The sequence below is a fragment of the Bombus terrestris genome, chromosome 7 (assembly GCF_910591885.1).
Source record: "Bombus terrestris chromosome 7, iyBomTerr1.2, whole genome shotgun sequence".
Lineage (NCBI taxonomy): Eukaryota > Metazoa > Arthropoda > Insecta > Hymenoptera > Apidae > Bombus > Bombus terrestris.
In genome coordinates, this window is record NC_063275.1 from 19254254 (window position 1) to 19277605 (window position 23352).

At 34.5% G+C, this 23352-nt stretch overlaps 1 protein-coding gene and 1 non-coding gene across 2 annotated transcripts in view; one reads left to right on the plus strand and one right to left on the minus strand.

The window, feature by feature from the left end:
• Positions 1 to 61: 61 nt before the first annotated feature.
• LOC100646417 overlaps positions 62 to 23352 on the minus strand; it is a 71790-nt gene continuing 48499 nt past the window's right edge. The window contains exons 3-7 of the mRNA XM_003396776.4: positions 10522 to 10622; positions 9967 to 10115; positions 7016 to 7955; positions 5341 to 5856; positions 62 to 3859 (exon numbers count right to left, since the gene is read on the minus strand). Coding sequence (XP_003396824.1) covers positions 3407 to 3859; positions 5341 to 5856; positions 7016 to 7955; positions 9967 to 10115; positions 10522 to 10622 — 2159 coding nt within the window. The 3' untranslated portion in view covers positions 62 to 3406. The remainder of the gene's footprint in view (positions 3860 to 5340; positions 5857 to 7015; positions 7956 to 9966; positions 10116 to 10521; positions 10623 to 23352) is intronic.
• Positions 2553 to 2624, plus strand: TRNAQ-CUG. The gene has a single exon. It is a non-coding gene; the product is annotated as a tRNA-Gln (tRNA).

Here is a 23352-nt window from a genome sequence, read left to right on the forward strand (position 1 = left end):
AATTATATCGAACAAATAAAAAATTAGGTCATGCCAGAATAAGAATAATTAAGCCATCGTATACAATTAGCAATACTTTTGTTTTTATTATGAAGTGTTTTCGTTTCACTTGATACAGTTACACATCGTTCGAGCATTTTGATGCTATTACATATTGTAAATCGTTTATTGTTAGTGGGCTTACAATTCGATTAAATATTTATCACATTTACAAGTTGCTTTTCTTATTATTATTTTTTATTTTTCTTTTCTTCTTTTTTTTATAAAAATACGTTCCATTGTTATAAATGTAGATCAATTTAGTATTCGACGGAGATACGTGAATATGCGAGGATAATAAAAATTAATACTTAGAGATCTACATTCGATAACATTCTCGCGACATTTCGTGTACGAAACGAGTAGGAACATTTTAACAAATTATTGTTTGGCACCGCAGCTGTGTCGCTTGTTCACTTTTTTGCTCGTTGCTTTATGAAATACGGGCAAAATACACGAATAAGTGCTGATTCATGCCTTGACTTAGCCAATGTAATATATTTCCGGTAAATCATTGCTTGCGCAACGTCCAATTACTGTCAGTGCGAATGCTTCATTGTGTCCCGTATTATGCGTTCACCGAAACTGCTCTTAAATTAATGTAGGTAGATTGCGATTTAATGGAAAAGTTACCATTTTCATAAACGAAGCACTTGTATAAATTAAAATGGAGATTTTTAAAACGACATTATGACACCTCGAAATGTGATACCAGAAAGAGTTTATTCTATATGTAAAAAAATAAAAAGAAAAAAACATTTAGTTATTACATCTTTTAAATCATCATTTGAATTTAAAGAAAAAATATCTCGTTAACTGCATCCCGTTTGATCCAATTTTGTTGAAATGTTGTACAATTTTGTAATAGCGATTATAACTATAATACTAAAATCTTACTTATTCAGCGGTAATATTTTAATCTTTCTGCTATCGCTTTTAACAATGCATGTACTATTGCGTTAGTCAATTAATTTAAATAATTCGTAAATGACAAAGAATGAAATATAATCTATGTTAAGAACAACGAGGAAATCTTGTTTTACATTCAGCAAAACATTTTACATACGATTAGCGATGATTTTTGTCTTCTTAAATCCTAAATCCGCCTAAGAAATTTTTTAATTTTCATATTTGTTAATGACGTAGTTCGTTTATTATATGTATTATAAATTGTGAATTGCAAAAATTATGAATACAGATAACTTAAGAGACTACTCCTCTCAAGTGGTTACTTAGTTAATCTCTTATGTGATATCGTTTTGTGATTATCTTTTCTCTTTATACGTAACATTGCAATTTCATCACGAGATGCAATAAGTAGGGCGATAGTTTATGTCGGACGATATTACACCCCCAAGTGTTTCGTTCACACGTATTTCATCCCGTTTCCAAGCACATCTACTTATGATTTTCTCGTAACTCTTTGTCGCTTGAAATATAATTATAATTAAATATTTTGATTCGAACCTCCATTATGTCCACATTATATCGTTAAAGTTTGCTCGCCAAATTACTTGAATTGCTCACGATCGCAACAATAAAAACCTATTCTTTGATATCTTTGATTCTGGTATGTCGCTGAAAGTAGAATTAGGATTCAATGTTCTGATTTTACTAGTCTGTACGATTTGTTAATTTTTGCATTTTTTCTTTCTTTGCGTATTTTTGCTAACAATATCTTTCTACAGCTTCAACTTTCATTGCAACACAAAAATATGTCTGTTCTCTCATTCCATTATGGTAAATTATTATATACAATTGACGCTAATTCTTTCATGTTTGCTAATCGCTTAGGACAACTTACTAGCACGTCCTAAGCAATTTTCATTCATTCAACTGAGATCTGAATATTCAAGGTTTGAATCGAGCACCGAATAATCGTAATTTATGCACGAAGAAACCTCCCTACCTTTGACTTCCGATCCAACAATGAGAATCAATAGCATTTGATGGTATAGGAAGTGTTTATAATACAGCAATTTATTCAACGAAGAATGCTTTATATTACATGGACTTTACACGTTCCTCTTGATTAATTATCATATTGTACAGAAGCGACGTTTATTCTCTTATGCAAAATAACACTTATAACGGTATACATTAGCGTCCGCAACGACCGTACAATTAGTCCTTATTGTTATCGGTAAAAAAAATTCTTTAAAGCTTTCTCCTCAAGCGATGATATTTCCTTAGATCTCCTAACAAAGTATGATAATTTTTATCGTATGTATTTATATCTACTTCGTACGCTCTTTCGTTCGTTTTCTCTCATTTCCATGTCAACAATTTGATTTTCTTATATTTTTCTAATTAGATATGTATGTCGAGGATCATCCGTATTTACACGTTCGCAGTTTGATGGAATTTATGCTTGATCGACTTGGCCATTGCGTCGATCACAATTGTCATTTATATTTCTCGATGTTAATTCACTTGTAGTATTATAAAAACGTGTAAAGTATGCACTTACTTACACATGCATACTATTCTAATTTCTGTAAAAAAATTCTCAAGGTCTCATGGTGTAACGGCTAGCACTCTGGACTCTGAATCCAGCGATCCGAGTTCAAATCTCGGTGAGACCTTTTGACCATTTTAGGCGATATTTTTTGATTCGGACAAGATGCTCGATTTCTTTAGCATCATACGATTCGTTCTTAATTATACGACTAGTTATATTTTCAGGTTTAATTATGGAGCATGAAGTAAGATTATATTTTTTTAGACATAATTTCTCTTGATATCGAAAGTGGAAATTAAAGGAAAAAATTAACGAACGAAGGTGAGAATGTGGCAAGTATAGAACAAAGCTACAAAGGTAGTAGTCGTTTTTGTATTTTGTGCTGCGATTATATTTCTTTCTTTCTATGGATCGTTGTATGTACATTTTCATCTATTTTTAATAAAACCTATCTTGAATGAAAATTTGTTCGATGAATGCAAAGTTGATTAGAATCACAGGAAAAGAACGAGAAACGTCAATATCAAGAACTGTCGTTGGATATAATTTGAATATAAATCAAAATAGAAATATTTTTATGCATACAGGTTATTAAAAAATAGTAACTTAAGAAGAAACTCCTCTGAAAAAAATAATTCAACGTATGGATTAAGTTATATCAAGAGAAATATCTGCGATATCTATTTCACGATTCTTCAATTCCAAATTAAATTTTGATTCGAGTTGTAAAGATTCGAAGATCATTGCATCCGGCCAAATTTTAATCACATTGCAACAATCGATAAATAAGTGTAGATATCCAAATGTGGATCAAATGAACACATGCGTAGATCTAAATCTATTTTCGCTTGTAAAAAAAATCGTTTTATTCGAACAGATAGAAAATCGTACAAAATTTGATCGCGCTTATAGTTTCGGAGTCTGCAGCAGTTTCTTCTCCATCGATCGCATTTTGATGCATTTGGCAAGGAGAGCTATTATAGTGAGGATGGCACCGAGAAACGAGACTATTCCTAAGACAACGAGTACCATAAACCAGTTTTTAAAGCTGCCGATTCTGTCGCCGAAATCGCAGTTGCAATTCTCACTCTCGTTGAGGTTCAACGCTGAGAAGTTTACCGGTCTGAGAGAGATCAGCTTGAAATCGTCCTGGACTTGACGTCTAGTGGTAGAATTCTGCGATTTCTTTATGAACCTGTAGGATATCGTGTAAGTGAATTCTTGCCCATCGTACGAGCCCTTCGCGCTATAATATTGTATTAACAATTCATTTCCGCTGGAGGTGAGAGGAACTTGAATGTTATTAATATCTTGGTGGGACACATCGCAGTAAGACCACATCAAGACGCTGTTGTTCACCTGGAAGTTTAATATTCTCATGTTTATTTTATTATGACGAAGAGAGTTGTGATTTATAATTAGCATAACAGGAATTGCAGGATGAAAAAGTTCGCCGTAGTCTGGAAATGGAATAGCATAAACGAAACGACGAAGAGAACATTCTCGAAAGATGCAAATGTTCCTCGCAAAACAAAAGTTTGAGTAAATTTAATACAATATTTTTGTAAAAGATGCGAATCGAATTAATGCGAGGTAATAGAAAAAGATATAGTGGTTTTGTTGTTGAAAAGAATCAGACGATGGCATAAAAGTAATATTAAAAATAATATATATGCAACTCTTGTTAATGATAGTCATATGTTGGTTAACACGTTGATTAATATGCGAGTCACGCCATTAGATAAGTCAGTGACGCTCTAAGGACGACGAAAGTAATTAAATCGTTCTAATTAAATAAATAACTACATATCTGTAGAATTTTCAACGCTTTCAATATTGCGGTGATAATATTAAAGTACTAAATATTCTATATAGAAGCACTCGAGCGTTGAAACTTTTAAGCAAACCACAACACGTTAACGTTATAAGTAAAAGATGCAATATTCATCTATAGTCAACATGTTAAAATACACAAAAAATGTTCATAGTGTGTTTCATAGTTTCCCAAAACATTTTTAGAGACTAGTTTCACTTAAATATATGATTATAGTTATTTCGAACAATTATAAGAACTCTTAATTATTCAATTCGTGGCCATAATTGATAACTTCGACTATCTAAATTGAAGAGCAAAAGAAGAAAACAGTGAATGTTACAAAATCGCTTTATTGAAAAAATTGAGTTTTTATGTTTTGGTCCATTAAGGAAGGAACTGCATTCAATTAAATTGTTCATAAAGGGAGTGTTCATAAAATTTATATCTTACTTAGAGATCATAAAAAGGTACGATTAATAAAATATTAATCATTTTTATCCGTGTTTTGTTCCATTAATAGACTGGTCATACCCTGTACATACCCTTTTTAATCAGTATATCAAATCTTTAATGTTATCTTATGAAGATGATTTTTCGAACATTATAATCGTTACAATTTATGCTATCTCAATTCTCGTAAACAAAATGTGTTATAAAATGGAAAATTTTTCCCATTTTTACCCCAACCCTGTGATTGTTTGTTTGAATTATAAGAAACAATTCTTACTCTCATAGAATAGAAAATACGATAAGTATGAAAATTGAAACGATATAATAAAATTAAGAAAAGAACGTAATATATGCATAATGTTCAAATTCAATTTGAATCGAAAGTAATTGAAAAATTTCTTACGGTAGGCGCAACGAAATTAGACCCTGTACCTACGTAATTTATTGACTTTTTTAAAAGAACGAAGGTCATTTAGGAACAATTTCGAATAGCACAATAAGACAAGCAACAGGGGAGCTATTATGTTTACCACACAACCCGTTAATTTCTTACGTTGGCTCGACTGTTACTCACCTCGATCCCATTGTAAACCGCAATCTCGTTTCCGGAGCAGTAATTCAGGCTGAAGTTCCGTTTCTGCGAAACGTATTCCTGGTCTGGCTCGTTCCTGATTATCTTCATATGAACGGAGATCTTTTCCGACGATCTGCCCATAAATTTGTAACTGCACAAAGTATTTGGCGGATACCAGCTCTGCAACGACTTGATATTTTCCCTGGTTCGTTCCGTACTTTTGTAAACGAACTCGCAATTTCGATCGTGTTTCACGCCGGGCGCCTCTTCCGTTTCCTGAAACGACAACTGGAACCCGTCGTGCATTATAGTGCCGTCCTGTTCCGCAAAGAACTCCACGATAATGCTTCTTCCTTTCGAAAGGATCCGTGGAATGTGACCCTCTCCGCAGAACTTGGAAATTTCAAAGATCTCTCCGTCCACGTTCTCGAGTAACGCCAGATAATCGCCCACGCAACTGGTGCTTACTAATTTTTCTGGTATTCGACTCTTCTTTGCGTATCTGTAGTCGGGAACCTTATTGGGCGAAGAAATGTAATTCGATTATTTCGTTTCATCTCTACGTTACGTTAGATCGTCTGGTTAGATTCACGCGTTGTATATATTCCGTGCGCTAGACACGAAGCGAAACGTTTAATCAACTTGGTCCGCAAAAGGAAACTTCGCGAGAACTGTTTAGCAAGAGTTTGGTAGTTACTGTTGTATCCTTGCAGCGAAATTAAAGCGCACCGGTATCTACTTGCAAAATAATTTCTCCAATTGCAACCTCTATTTCACACCAACAGAATGATCGATAAGTATTTATCGGGTTTCGAGGGACATTTATCGTTGTTGGTTTCCAGTGAATGAGAATAGTCGGGGGAAGACGAAAATTATGTGAGCAATAATTATTGAAAGAATCGGAAATTGCTTGAAGATGAAGGTTATTTAAAAAGAAGCGGTAGATACATCGATTGTTTAATTTTGACTAAACCGATCAAATTAATTAATTCAATTCTCTTCTCGATATAATTAAATCGTGTATTTGTAATTTATACGTGATGCTTGTAAATAGAGTTTGTAAAATAAATATGTTGCTTAATACGTTATCTAAAAAATGAAAAGCAATACTCGTTTTATTAATAATCCTTTTAATACAATCATTCACTAATATGTGTAATTTATTGTTTCGTTTTATTGTTTCTCTTTGCACCGGAAGTATACATACATCATGTCTCGGTGAGAAAAGGATGAATAATTTTTAAATTTTAAGAGCCATTTTTATAATCATAATATTCGTTCCTTATAAGTTAAGCAATGTGTTGTTCAAATATATCGATTCATACTTTGGGCATGCATGGTAAATGGAACCCCTTATAAGTTCAACTCGTCTATCCGATTGCTAACTGAAGCACCTTGTAAGTTCGGCTATCAGATTGCCAAGCGGTAAACCTTATAAGTTCAACTAAAATCAGATATCCTCTATATGTATCATAGAATGGCACAACAATACACACCGCGATCAATACATATCTGCACATCTTTACTTGCCAATTAGTATTTACATCAGATTTTTTTTTCCCTGTTATCATTGTCGAATAACACGGCAATCAATCAAACGCTAGGCAACCTGATCGAAACGATCGAGATAACGTCCGAAAGCGTCGTCCGAAATAAATTTCCGGGGATAACTCACCTGTAACGCGGTGATCTTCTCCTGGCTCAAGCCTTTCCTTGCAATCTCGTGTCCCAACCCGTCGGGTAGAATCCTCGCGTCCGATATATCTCTTAGATCATGATCGAAATTCTTTTTTGAGCTTATCGAATCCATGGACTTCTTATGGACGCGCTGTGGGTGACGAAGTCTCTTCTGGATAGATTCTAGCCGGATTCCTTGATCGCGATAGCCACCGGAATGCCTGAAGCTGCTCCTCGAGCCGTGGAACGCGTCTGCTGAAGACTGTTCAGTGATCTCTTTCGGACGGCCGATATTTCTCCGGATATCCCCGTTCGCTGCTTTTCCATGGGAATTGCCGCGCGGACCCTTTGATCCGTCCGCTTCCTTTTTGGCTTTCTTAAGTCTTCTTCGATTATTTCTGCCCCTCCTGGTCTTGTGCGACGTTTGCCCAATGATAAATTCCACCTCCTCGTCGTGATCCGGGCTCCTCCTCGCTCGCCTTTCAACCGGAACCTCTTCCGTTAGAGATCGTCCGTCTTTCGATCTAGCGATCCTCGTCTTCGTAACTTCCGCCACGATCTCAACGTGCTGTTCGCAATTCTCCGTCTGGCAACCGTCCTGCGACGTACGGTTCATCAGGTCGAAAAGGTCGTCCGCTTGTCCGCCGATTTTAAAGCGACCCGCGCTCGACTCCAGAGCAATCCTACATTTGATACCACGCGGATACACGCCCGGATAACCCGGGGATGCGAGCCTGCAGGACCTTCGATCGTTCCTCACGGCGCACTCCAATGGGCACTCCGTCGATGAGGACGGGGAGAATCCACGATGCCGTTCGGCGGCCAGCTGGGCAGGTAGTATGGAAAACTGGGCGGAGAAGATCACCGGATTTTCGGCGGCGAACTTTACATCCGAGTCCATTATGATCGTTAAATTCGGTCCCTTTCGCAGGAACAGCCTGCGGGATAATTAAAAGGCTATAGCCGAATAGGTAAGGTCTGGCTAGATTACGTTTTTGCGATTTAACGAACTAAAACGTAATGAATTCGCTGGTATTTCTACGTTTAACGGTATCTAATACGTAGTGGATGAAATGTAGAGGTTCGAAACTTGCGTTTAACATACCTAAGAATTCGTTGTAAGGTTGTTAAAAATGTTGGAAATTTGAAAAGTGGATAGGAAAAGGTCCTTTATTGATTTTAATGTCTGCCGCGTGTAAGTATCTTCCAATTTTATTATGTATTCCAAGATTTTGGGAAGATTTTCAATACATATGAGTAATTATTGATAGATCATTAAAAAATATTTTGTTACATATTCAGTCAATTGGTTTACGTTTGTAACGATACATCGAAACGGAAAGATCTAATTTTTCATTCAACACTTTTGTCATATAAAATCAAATATAATTTATCGCTATGGAAGCTGCCGCTATCTACGAAACATTACTATATATAATACACGCGATAGTTACGAATACATTATGAATAGCCAGTAACAATGTTAATTTCTCTGCTATTATAATCAGCATAAAATATAGCTGGAATAAGAAGGTCAATAAGATACGTAATGCGGTAAAATATGAGTTTTCGAGATCGGTAGACTCTTACATCAACGTAGCAACTATCTGTCTGGTAATGGGTCAATTGGTAATTAATTAAATTCTAGAAAACATTATAGATATAACAAATGTAACTATCGATTTTCCTAATTATCGTAATTGAATATCGAAGTAAAATTTAATGATGCGTTGTTATTATTGTGACAAATTATCTTTCAAACTAAATAACATATTTTGCTTGTACATTCAATAAATTAGAGAATGATTAAATAACTGTATTAAAATGATTCGTAACGCAGAAACGTGTTAATAAGGATTACAAAAGAGACTCGGAAGCCAGAAAATTGAAATTAAAGCAAACCAAAATTATCGGATATATCGAAATGGGGAATATTTACAAACATTAAATGCCGCGTTTATAAGCGGCTTGGAATCGCTACATTTCAACCAACAGGCATCTGTTTAATCCATTATCTACCAGAGGTACTTACACACATTTGGTTTACAACTTGCTGTGAATACTATTCCAACCGGTTAATTATTTTTCATTAACGATCCCACCAATCACTCCTCCCTTTTATCTCCATATTTAGTACACTCGTATTTTATCGTACAAACATTTCGTACTCTGATAATGATTTATTTTAGTAATTGCTAAGTTCTGTATATTTATGAATGCAAATTTCTTTGATATCCGATTATTCAGATGTGAGTAGGTACAATAGAATAAAAAATGGAATAAAATTCATAGGAAATTATGTATGCAAAGTATACCTATCGATAAAGCAATTACGTAAATCTGTCAGTATAATTATGTGAAATATAGTAACAACCGATTGACGGTATAAGAGAAACTCTTTGCATAACGATCTTATAATGATTTGTATAATGTAGAGTGATGAACAAAGGTATTTGTACAATCAGTTCTCTTCATGAAATATAATAACTGAATTTAAAATCATAGTGCATCGTAAGAAAGAACTGAAAACAGTTACGATAACCTTTATTACAAAATGTATATAATTCTAATAAAATTTATAGAACCGTTGTCTTTCTCTTTTTACCCACGGCCCCAAAAATGTTCCAGAATCGATTCTTAGGTCAATTTAACAGTAATTGAGAAAAAACTTTATGTTTTATTCCACTGTACTATTCTGTACTTTTGTTACAGCCCAACGACAATAAATCATGAAGTACTTAAACTTTAGAATTCGAAATTTATAGATATTTTATAAAAAGATTGGTTGAAAACTCGTGTATTTTGCAGATTTATATAGAATTTTATAGGAAAATCTGGTCTGTGCCGCTATTTTTGTTAACGACACATTTATATATAAAATTTTTTGTAATAGTAATATAATTGACAGTAACTATACAATAGCTAATATCAAATTGAAATATATTCTACCTGGTTGTGTTGCCACTCACATAGCCGCAGTAACGTCCTGTTTCATCCTCAAGATCCTCGCTGCCATCAGAGAATTGAACGTAAGCGCCTTCGCATCTGGTTTCTTTCAGGAAACCAACTTGCAACCTCCTAACTTTTAACTCGATCACCTGCGTCGGACCAAATTTTGTTACAGGACATCTTTATAGCGTTTTCAGAACATTATTACGAAATGAAATTCTGTGTAAAAAGATATTTACGTATTCGATGCTTAATAGCGTGGATTTTCATTTTCTAAAGAGCTGTTAAATTTTTCTAGGAAGGAATATTAAATTTTATTAATATGCTTCGACTGGGAAAAAATATCGGTGAAGATTGTGTGTAGCGTTTCTATGAGATTTCATTACCAAAAATTTATCTAATCTTCTCGTTTTGATGAAACTCGTTTATTGTGATTTTTATTCGATTTATTTGCTCTTTATACAGAGTGAAAGTTTGATCTACAGAAAGCAAGAAAAAACATAATAAATGCAAAATATTTAATTCACAATTGTTAATAAGAGAATTTTTATTTACCTGAGGATCTCTAGGAGGCGCTCTGATGCGAATAATACATCGTCCCATTCGTCCTGTCCATCGTATCCATCCAACGGAATTCCTGACAGTGCGATTGCATCCTGTGAAAAACAAACACGTGATTTTAATCCTTCGTGTAACAAGAGCCGCGTTTAATTAGACGTAAATTGTTATGGCAGAAAGGTGTAACAGGATATGAATTTGAAAAAACAACTGTCCATTGTATATCTGTATGAAATCCAAATGTAAAAACAGTTTCGTTGTTTTCAATTTGAGAACATTTCCGACGAACGCAAATAATATTTAATTGCACAAAAGCCTACAGTCATGAACATTCGTGTTACGCCCAAGAGTATCAAATTTTTTCCAATAAAATAAAATCTAATTTTATTCGTAGCAGTAACATCAGAATTATTATTTTTAATTCGATAAGAAAGGAAGAAATCTTCAATTCTTACAGTAGCTTTCCTGACAAACTTACGATTTCATAATTTGTTAAATTTGATATTAAATTATAGAAAGTATATCGCTTGAGTTGATTCGATGTTCATTCCTATATATTTGCATTACTTAAAAAATGTTATCAACTCTCCCTGCATAATTGATCCAACGTCATTAACTATATTTTATTTGTAATAATAAGTTTCTAGTATTAAATAATAATGTAAATTAACAAAATCAGTAAAAATTCTCTTGCCATTATTTTAATTTCTCTTAATTGAATTAATTTTCCTTCTTTCTTTTATACTCTCTGATAAGATTATATATAATATACGATCAAATTAACGACATATCTTATAGTTTATATGAGAAATTTAGCCCCTTTGCAGGCGAAAGAACATTTTACTCCTATAGTTCACATAAATTTCTACACGTTCTTTTATATTTTTCATGAAATTATAGAGATTGTTGCCATTACTATTTGAATACAACTCGTTATTAAAATCGTTCAGGAAACAAAAGGATGCAAATATACTTGATTCTACAAAAGGTACTACAGAGTAGCAGTTAAGTGGATTAAAGTCAAACGAAAGGGGTATTCGTAGCACAGCGAATGTTAAGTAGTTTTTCTTCGTAAATTTCTCTGTAATATCTCATTAGCGTAATAATAATACAAAGAAACATAAAACGGCTTGTCGGCTATTTCGAAGGTAACGGCATTTATAATGCTCTTATAATATAATTTCGTAAAATGGTCAGCTTTTAACGTATGTGTATAATAACGAAAAATCTGCTCAAAGCCTAAAGAAAGAATAATTTATTGAAGAACGAGGCTACTGAACAATTCAATTATGAAGATATAAAAGTGTCGAAAAATAAGGAAATGTCGTACTTAAATTGTGGTAAAACAAGATGTTAAAATCATTTTTACGATTATTCTGTTAATTTGTTCTATTCCTTTTCAAATATTCATTTCTGACAAAAATTTTCAAAATTTTATTGGCTATATAATTTGACGATATAATTCACATTGCAGCTAATGATACGATCAATTTAATTCGATTGAACTGTTCTAATTCGAAGCATAATGTATTATATGTAAGTACATATATATCTATATATCCAACGCTTGAGCAATGACTTAAAAGTGTAAGTATATACTTTAAATTGAGACTGATTACTGGACTGGCAATATTTATACATTTATGACTAACTTAAGTCTGCAAAAATATACAGAATGCAAACAATATATAAAGCAACTCTGTTTAATTTTCATTTTTATAATTTCGTTTATAAATATAATAAATATCCAAAATATATACAGTGCCTACAAAAAGTATCGCACATATCCTTATTTTTTTAATGAAGTGTCTTTTCATCCGATTCTATAACTTCATTTTCATAGCATCAAATATTTGTATTCATACGAAGGTACTACTATATGATACGAAATTCAATATAATTGTACACGATTAACCAATATGTAAATGTTATAACAAATACAATGATACACGTTAACCAAACAATGCAAAATAATGTACACGTTTAACCTACTGGTAGCGTAACGAATTTCAATCTTGTTTCCATTTTCGTTACATTTTCAGCAAAAATATGCATCTGCACGAACATCCACGGACTATCGACAACATTCCTTCCTACCATTTTCACAAGAAACAATCCAAAACTGGCTAGCAACCCTATTTTCGAGAGGGTGAACTTCAGCTCTTCGCGAGGGTATACGTTACCGGGAAAGCTGTGTGGCAAGTAATTCCAAAAGTTATACGGTCCTTTTAATCGTCAGTGTCCGAGGATCTTTCCCCGTTAGTCCAACGCAATGGCCACTAATCCGGGCGCGTTCCAAGCGACATAAAGTCAAAGAAGCAAATCGTTAGAGCGCGAAAAGCCACTGTATCGGCCGGTGGCAGACGGGCGTAATTCACGCTTATATCGTTACTCGCACAACGCTTCCATTGTATCGTGCAAATAATACCGGCCGTATCGCATTCGCGCCACGAATATTGTTAGGACAATCGCGCAAACAGGGGACTTAACGTTTCGCCCGTCGCTCGTACGTTGTATATTGTACGAAGATTGTACTGTATAGAGGCTCGACGAATCGAGACTGCACATTAAAAATAAGTGCGCGTTTCAAAACGGAAATGACAGTACACGCGACTTGAACAAACTGAAACGCGGATGTATTCTTTGCTTGATGTTCGTCCGAAGTGTTCTCGAGCTCTTGATGGCTTATTTTAAGAAAATCTTGAGATTCGTTGCTCTTATCGATATATGTAAATATAGTAGGCGATTCGTTTAAATATCCTTTATAAATCTTCTTCTAACTTAATAAATATCAATCGCAAATGGATCTACAAATAGGTGCAATATGTACCAACAAAGCTTTTCGTATGAGCAAGTGTCTAAACTTCTGATCAAAGCATAACCGCTAAAGTTTTATTTAATAAGATACATCTCGTTCTTTTCTTAAAATATGGGTATATAAATGCATAATTATATCACGAATTATAAGTAAATGTCAATAAATAAATTCATCGATGACGATAATGACATTCCAAAATACACATTCATCGATATCGTAATTTCGAAATGCATGCAAAACGAAACCATACCATATCAGCGTTATTAATTTTGTCAGAGATTAAAGTAAGAAGAATAATAAATATTTTATCATTTAACGACTGTCATTAGCGGTCAATATATCATCTTGAATGTCGTTAAATAAAGGTAATTTACAGCACCCGATAAGCAGGATTTCCTCGCGATCCGATCTCATTATCGTAACCAAAATAACGGCGAACTGTTTTCACGCATAACTGCTAATATCGTCACTTGAACGGCTCGTTAATTAAACGATTTCTCCTACCCCGGTTCGTTCTGTACACGAGCCTTAATCGTAGCCAGTGATCACGCGCCTGCTATATTTCTGCTTGCCGGACTAATCCGACTATTTTCCGGCGACAGAGCTCCGCGAACGAGCCCCTAATATTCGCGAATGTCGTTCGATCCTGATACGCAATTATAGTATGGCCCCTCGTTAATGAGATTCCCCGTCGGACAAACGATCGAGCCCCGGCTAAAAACTTCCAAAGCGTCCTCATCTCCAACCATTCTGCACGCCGTTGTTAGGGATACGGACAAAATATGGATCGTTCGATGATTTTAGCGAAATACGAACCGGGGAACTTGCGAGCCGAGGATAGGATTTTGGACGAGATTTTTATACGAGCTTTTATGATTTTTCATCGTGGAAAAGAATTGCGTTTGGATGAATCTACGGTCTTTTATTTTGGAGTAAAATTTTTTCGTTGGCTTTCGATAGAACTCGATTTGGACGAAAATCTGTATATGATCTGTTGTGATATTTTTGTCGCGAAGGAAAATCATCTTGCAGAATTCTGGATTATAGGGAAATTGTTTTTCACGATTTTTTTATTGTGACAGGATATTTTTTATGATTTCCAATAGTATTTCATTTAGACGAGATTTGTATACATATAACCATTCACGATTCTTCATTCAGACGAAAGATTGTATGCCGTAATTTTCGATTGCAGAGAAATAATATTTCATAATTTTCTGTTGTGCAATAATAATCTTTCGTGATTTTCAATTGTGATATTCCGCTTATTTGATAAGCAATTTCAGTTAAAGTTAGCTACTCAGTACCATAATACTGTTACGTTGTACATAATTTAATATTAGCCATATAGCGATGAGATGAAAATTGAAATTAAAATTAGAAATTATAATAGAGTAATTTCAAAAAATTGAATCACAATGCACTTAGTTTAAGAAATCAAAATTAATATTAAAATTGCAGTACAAATTAAACTATATACCTATGTAGTTTACTTCAAGCTAATATTATAAAATATCACAAATAGAAACCATCTTTAATGAATTGGAATCTGTGTTACAAGCGTAATTCTACATTGTAAAGCTAGAAGGTTGAGAACTTGTTTCCATAAATTTAAGATTGATATAAATAATCATACTTGTTACAAACATAAGTTAGATATATGAGGATTGAAAGAGTTAATTGTGTATCTTAAATGATGAATGAGTGGAATGAAGTATGGTAGGTAATAACAAAAAATGAATGACCATGGAGATACCAGTGGAATATAACGTCAGAACGGATAACGACAGGATAATTAATTAAATTCGTATCGTTTATGTGTATTCGTAATACGCTATTTTCTTTGGTGTTTTTATCATTTGTTTAATTCCATATACATATATTATGAGTAAAGATGTAAATACCACATTTGATGGTGATTTAATTTAGTGATAAAATTATTATCTTCAATCGTAAATTTTATTCTTCTGAAAAATTTACCAAATATCCATTTAAAAATTTCAATTATCGTTATTGCAGGAAAATGTATATTTTTATTTTAACTTCTGCAACAAAAGAAAGATAATCAGTTACCCGACAGCTCATTTTGGACGTCCATCACGGCAAATAGGAAAATCTGATTTAAAACGTGCTTTTAATATGTTAGTTTCTTTATTAATAATCTGAAGCTTCATTATTCGTACAATTCACCTCACATATAACACTACATACGATTTTAAAAAATTGATTAAAAATTTCTCAACTGAATTTCAACGTAAAATTACTTATGACAAAATTTTTTTAGAGAACTTCTGGCTGGGATAAATTGAAAACAATTAAAGTCAAGCAAAACCCATGCGCGTATTAAATGACTCGAAAAACGAGGGAGTAATGATTTCTTGTGATGAGAGCTTCTAGCGATGTTTTCAAACTTGAACGCACTTATGCGCAGATAAAAGGAAGATAAAACGAGTTAATTCAACTATCTTTCAAAAACGAATCGTATTTCCAGATTCTCATTCTCACCTTGAATAAACGAACAAGAGTATAATGCATTAAAATATTAAAAGCTTTTCCTGATACTTTCTCCACGAAATACCGTATGACTTCGTTCGTCGAGCAAAGTAAAATTCGTCGTTAAATTCTTCAATTCGGTTGCAAGCAATTTTTCATTAAAAATCTTCTCGATAATATCAAATCGATTAATTTACGAGGAAATCATTTTCATAAAATAATTTAATTTCACACGATCGCACAGATTTTCATTTTATATAATCAAAATTCATTTTATACTGCCATCTCTATACAATAATAATTGAAAATTTCATAAAATAACTGAAGCTATAACTGGCGGCTATAGAAAATTCAGAAGCGTTATTTGCAATGCGCATGGAACAGAAAGCGTGGATTAAATGCAGGATAAACAAGCACTTTGCTGGGAAACTGAAATTCAAAAATGAATTAAACGCGATATAATAACAGGAAACGGTGTTTATATTATATTTCACGATGGTGAAATACGCGGAACTTGATATTAAAAACCATCTTTCTAGACGCAAGGAGCGAAAGGTATGCATTGCATTGCATTGTATGATTGATGTTCCGAAAAGATAGAAGCAGAAATGAAATGTTCAGAGAAATTTTCATTAATGTAAGTGAGAAGAAGAGAAAAACACTATCGAAACAGATACATCGAAACTTCGAAATTTACGATTCTTATTTCGACCATTTTCTCGTCGGACTCATCAGCTCAAATCATTTATTTCGTCGCGTCTCGATAAATCACCTACCGCGTTCTTTTCACGAAATTTCGTTCACGAAATCTCATCAATTTCTGCCGACGAAACGTGGAAAAGAGGTATGAGAGAAAGGAAAAGTGGGGGGAAGAAAGAAAAAAATGGAGAAGTAAAAAAAAAAAAAAAATAGAGAAAAAGATTATTCGACGTAAACGAGTTAGTTTCTTGCGTTGGTACCGTGAGCGACGACGAGATACTGTTTGTCAGGAAACACAAACAGTTCCGTGTGTCCTTCCGGTTGGTTGGAAAAAGAGTGATTAAGGATCGCGGCGCTGGCCGGCACGAGCGATTCGAATCGCTCAGCGGCGTACAGGCATCTTCGAGGTAGATCGACCGATTAGGGGCTGACCCACGTGAGGAATCGTTCCCGAAACGCCGGACGACGGTATTCATGGTGAAAACAGGACCTTATTTATTCAACGGCTCTCTGCTCCGGGGACTAATGAAATTACTCAGAGGCCGACGACCGACAGGAGTTTACCAGCTAATTAATTGGCATTGATGCAGCCAATTCCATTGAAATGAAGCGCCGCTCGTTGATGCTATTTCCTCTTTGCGACTCTTATGTTCTCCCCCAACCCCATGTTATTTCTCCCTTCCCTTCTCCCCCACTCTTTCTCCACTCTGTCTCCGTCAAATCGTTGATCTTTATCTCTCTTGATCAGTCTCCTTTGCATCCTGTCGCTAGCCGTCCTCGTCTTATCGTCAGAAATCTATGATACGGACGCGGCCTTTTCAACCGTTTTCGCCGTTTCCTTCCTTTTCATCCCCTCCATCCGCCTAGCTTTCTTCTTATATTTCTTTTCCTTCTCTAAACCCCCTCCTTTCTCGTCGTTCCATCCTGTACTCGGTACAGCGTGACTTCGTCGTCCTCCACCGTGATTTCTCGTCTCTCTTCTCGTTTCAAGCTTCCTTTTTCCTCTCGTTTCTCCGTCCTCGTCATGGCTTCCTCCACCCTATTTTTCTCTCCCCCGCTTTGTCCATCAGTGCACCGATTGAATTTCTACGGGTAAAATGCGGCCATACTAACTTAATGGCGCTTTCAAACCGTGATGCACTTGATCCAGTTTAATTTTTTTCGCCAGGTAATTGTCTCGATTTTTTAACGGCAAAATTACCGCGGCCCCCGTGGGGTTTTAGTAGTCGAGCAACCTGCCGGCACGCGGCTTTATATTTTTATCATTCTCATCGTCGCCGGTTAATACACACCCAGCGTTCGCCAGTTTTTACGCGCCTGTTTTTAGTCTTTCCGTTTTGCGTTCTCTCTCCACTCGATGTTCACTTTCCTTTCTTTCCTTAATCAACAATTTTACGTATGAAAATGACCGGAGGCAAGGGGAGACCGTTATTAAACAAAATTTCTACACTTTGTTAATCGCACTGGCTTTGTAATTTGTTCAATTCAGATCGTGTTCAAAGCTGCATGGCTATTTGGACGCGTTGGAAGATGAATTGCGTCGTGTATGGTATTCATTAAATTATGATATTGAAAAATACGTAGGTACGCCGTGAAATCGACTATTCCGATCGAACCAGCTCCGCGTTATTTAAATGACCTGAACTGAGAAGCATTCAGTAAATTGGGAATGGAACGAAATGGAATTAAACGTAGTATGGAAGGCAAATTGAATGGACCCGCTAAAAAATATTGTTCTAGAATTTTTGAGTATTGTAGAATTCAGCGACGCGCGTGAAAAATGCTACGTACACGTAAGTCCAAAAGTCAATCCCTGTCAAGTAAAATGCCATTTCCTGTTTGGCTACTGCAAGTGATTTACGAGGGGAACGTACAATGTTCGACTCATCGATTCTGCTCGGGTTTTGCATATGGTTAGAGCGCACTGTATGTACTAGTGTGCAGTAACAGGATGAAATCTACAATTTAAAATTTGACAACAAACGCTACTTTTTACAGATACCATCGAACTTTTATTTCTAGTAGGAAACGTTCCACTAATCTGTAAAAAAAAAAAACGATCTTTTATGATATCACCAAAATTTCACAAAAATTTGTATAGTAACGCATTTCATATACAGGTTTGAATCCGTATTAAGATTAATAAAATATTCGTCACACGCTGATTAGTTTTCTAAACGAAAACAAGTTTTACGTCTTTCGACACAATTTGCATGGTAGTTCGATAAAAGAAATATCGCCCACGATAATACAATACGTACATTGCGATATTTTTATAATCTAGGATAAAAATTTTTTGCAAGATGAAATCTTCCAGTCGAATACTTTATCTCTGGCATTTCAGTTAAAATAATTTTCATTTCTCCACGTACCTGCGATCTAAAAATACTCTGATTTTTTATAATTCCGCTCTTCCACATTCACCCCATCTTTTACTTACAAATATTCTCTTATTTCCATGAATACGACGCATTTCCGCGTCTAAAAGCATACAAAAATCCACCCTAACAAACGCGATGCGTAAGCGGCGACACCGTTAAAAAAATCCTTGAATCTCCCATCAACAAAGGGGACCTAATGAAAAAACATTGAAGCGTTTTTTTTTTTCTTAACAGGACTTGCATATATCCACCTCGAGGCTCGATTTTAACGCGGTCTGGTCGTACTACTTGGCAACAATCGCGGTCGTTTGCGGGATAATTTAGTCGCGTGTTGCGTGTGCTGCGAGAAAAAGGAGAAAAATCGAGGACAAAAGAGTAAATGTAAATTCGTTCTTAACGAGATATTCCCATAGGTGCATGTTCCGCGGGGAAGATTGCACACCCTTGTCCCTCGGCGAGGCGGCAAACGAAATCGTCGAAGTAGTCGAGCTGAGATTCCGCCCTGTTAAAACGACGTTAATCCCTTTTATAATAATATCCGCGTAGATTGAAGGACAACTTAATTAGCCGAGATTGTTAGGACCTCCGTGAAAGACCGCGACAATACTCCGCTGGACTGAAATTCGCCGATTATGCGGAGAATAACGTGGACTCCCTATTAAAGATTCATTTTCCGTCTAGCAATACGCCTTAAGATCAGCTGGCGCGTGTCTACAGGGCCCTTTTGCGCCATAATTTACCGAGTAACAATGTAACATCAGCGAATCGACAAGTTGCAATCCGTAAATTATTTAACGTTAATTAATTAAATTTTCTATTTTACGATTTTACGATTCCTACGTCAAATGGGACAGATAATGAAATGACTCGTAATTTACAAAATTTATCTACTTTTAAGATATCGTTTGGTTGATCGGTAAATTTGCTAATGCAAGCGCATTTATTAATATCAGTAATTTAGTATTTGTAACTTGCGACTTGTAAAACTTCGCTAATAATACTAGTTCGATTGTACGAAAGTGCTTGGATCTGTGTTATCGTGAAACGAGGCTGGTTCAGTTAGAACTGAACATGAGGACGAGTGAACAGTTTTTAACCCTTTCAATTTAATCATCGAATTTTTTTATCCTGTTTCGCTATAGCATCTTTAATCTTTGTCTAATATATATTAATCTTCTAAAATAAAATGATCATTATATTGCATAATTTTTATAAGTGCATCTGTAATTTATATCATGCAAGAGTTGTATCTAATTAAGTCATGAAGTTATGGGCCTCGTGACCAGAGTTTTTATAGAATTTTCATTTGATAATAAGTCAAGATATGAATCACTTTTTATAATATTACTAACGCTATATCGTGAGTCTAGCTTCCGGTTAATATCTGAAGTGAAAGAGTTTGATATGAGCCTGGAATCGTTTTGTATTAATTACGAATAATAGACATTTTAGGGGTGATTTTGTAAAGAAGACATAACACGCTAAAATTTGAGATCGGTTTTGCTGAAAACAGCAATATATTTATGTATAGTTAATTAATAATTAATGACGTAACATAAAATGTAATACAATATTGGGTATACGCGTATTGGGTGTACATCGAGTGTAAAAGGATTAACGATTTATTTACTCGTAAATTGTTTTGCTGAAAAGAATGTTGCATAATTTCGAGATGGAAATAAAACAGATGAAAATTTTATTTCATCAATATGACAGTGTATTTCATTAATTTTCTTAGAATTGTCTGCGATTCGAATATTTATAACAGTGCTAGATAAACGGAAATACATTATTGATGGAAGCTGTATTTAAGAAGGTAATTATTCAATAAATTCAAATTACTCGGTTGTTTATTTGAAGTAACTGATAGAAAATACTGGTAGAAGGTACTGGATGAAAATATGTATTCTGTACATATTTTGAACGAAGATCTTAGTTAAGATAGCATTATACGAAAGTTTATATACGATTTCACTTGAATAAATTTGTTTCTTTAATACTAACGGAATTGTATTTGATAAAAAGAAATTATTTGACATCAAAAAAATGTCTGGTACGTATTTAATTCTTTTAATGAATCAGATAATTCTCTGAAAGTATCTATGAATAAGATTTTGATATTTTCATAAAAATTCCTTATTTTACGCATATCAAATTCAAATATCGTGATTAATCTTTTAAATTAAAAGAAAAAATCCCCTCTGAGAATTTTAATAAACAAGCTTCCAGTATTTTCATAAAAATTCCTTATTTTACGCGCTTCAAGATTAGATATCAAAAGGAAGCCAGAAATTGTTGATGAAATTTCAGCTCGTACTTTATGACGTCAACTGAACGACCGCGGGAGGAAAAAGCGAACTCGCAATCGAGTTCGAGGAAGAAATTAAGTAGCCTGTACACGAAGGAACTCGCAACAAACAGATTGAATTAATCTGTTAATCTGTGGGTCTGTACGAGCAGACATGCAGAAACGTGGAATCTCTTACAAATTAGATTAAAGTAAAACGTCGTTAACGGAATGACTGGAAGCTCCTTGCATAATTTTCACCGTAGACCGAGCAAAGCATATGGCAACATATCACGAATTGAATCCGGACGACATGAAACAGCCGTATATTTCCATATGCGTCGCCTGGCCTTTGAATACGATCGGGCCACGCGATAAACTGGCGAGAAATTAGCTTGCATAAATCATACGTAGAATATAATAACAAAATCTGATGGTATTGCGACGCTATAGGGAGTCGGAGTTCAACTAATTTTCAGAAACTCTAAGGATACAATCGTGTAAAATTAAATGCAACCCCCGTGAGACGCTATGCAAGTGTCCTGAATCGATACTGTCCTCTTCGGAATATGTTGCTAAGCGTTAAATGCAAGAGATTGTGCAGTTGTACCTTAATTCCAAACTTAATACATTGTTCAGATGGCAATGTGTGAAATGTTGGATTTTGTTGCACTAATTCTTTAAATCTCTTCCTTTTTGATAAATATTTTTATCTTTGTAAATGAATCGTTCTATATCTACTTTATTATATCTCCTTTAACTGCCCTGTGATTTTTGAATTTCTATATTTTGATCGCATTAATTTTAGCAAAAAAAAAAAGATCTGTAACGTTTTAAGAAAATGATTGATACAAACGAGAAGTCATGCACACGAACAATTTTTTTCTATTTTGCTGAAATTTCAAATATTTTTTAATATCAGAACAATACAAGATAAACGACATAACGCGACAAAGTTAAAGATGAAAATTCTATTTTGCTGACATTTACATATATCTGCATATAACCGCATCCTTTCCAACATTCAGTAAAGCATAAATCACCAAACCAAATGAAATGTTTGGCGCATTCAAAGTTATTCTTCAAATGAATTAAAATCTATCGTTGCTTGACACGAATATTTTGAACATGAAATATAATTTGAGAAAGACTGTAAGGCAAATCGTAACGAATTTAACTGGTATAAACTTTGCAAGTATTGTGGAAGAGGAAACACATAGAACACGTGTGAAGAGGGTTGACATTTTTGGTTAGACACTGTTTTCTTCTTCTATTTTTACTCGGAATGAAATAAACGTAAATGTTGAAACTATTGTATGAAAGTTAGAAGTATATTAAAATGAGAAATTCGTCAATAAAAATTCAGAAGATAAAGAAAGCAAAACTACAAATTATAACCTGTGTACTAAGATAGCACATAAAAAGATAAATATTTATGATATATATCCGATAATTTACAAAAGCAAAACCGGAGAAAAATAATTGCAAGGAACGTGCTCGGAACTTTTAATTAATAATAACACGATGAGCTACCCGAGTTTATCAAAGTTCAAATAAAAAGTTAATGTAGCGCAGATGGTATGGCGTAATTATAAATATCATAGATTTTTAATCTGTTTAACTTTCCCTCGGCAGCGAGATATTTTTTTCCATTTGTAAGAATCTCGTTTTAATCATCGTTTGGAGGAAATTGGTTCGGGAAGTTGGGCGTGCAATTAGCGTACCGGAACAAGCGAAAAACCTGTGTCAATCGAGAAAAACACGAAGGTTTAAAACACTGACTAACGACATAAAGGAATACGTAATAAGGGCATACGAGTCAAAGGTAAATGCTCGCGTTAATAGCCAATTACCAAGCAGTTTCCTGGTAGAACACGTTGCTTTCGATGAAAGCCTTACGCTTGCTAACCGTATAATCGAAAATTAGGGTGCAGTTTGCAAGTGCTTAAGCAACAACTGTTTATTGATATAGTTAATGAATTTCCGCGCAAACTGTTAGGTCTCGGTAAATACTATTGCATACAACGCTGCGTTCCTCGAAAATAAATGTTTTCCGTGGAATATCGGAAGTGGTTCGTTAGAAAACAAGAAAATGGAAAATTATGCGTTGGCAGAAATTTTGCAATATCCCGTAAGAAATATATTAAGAG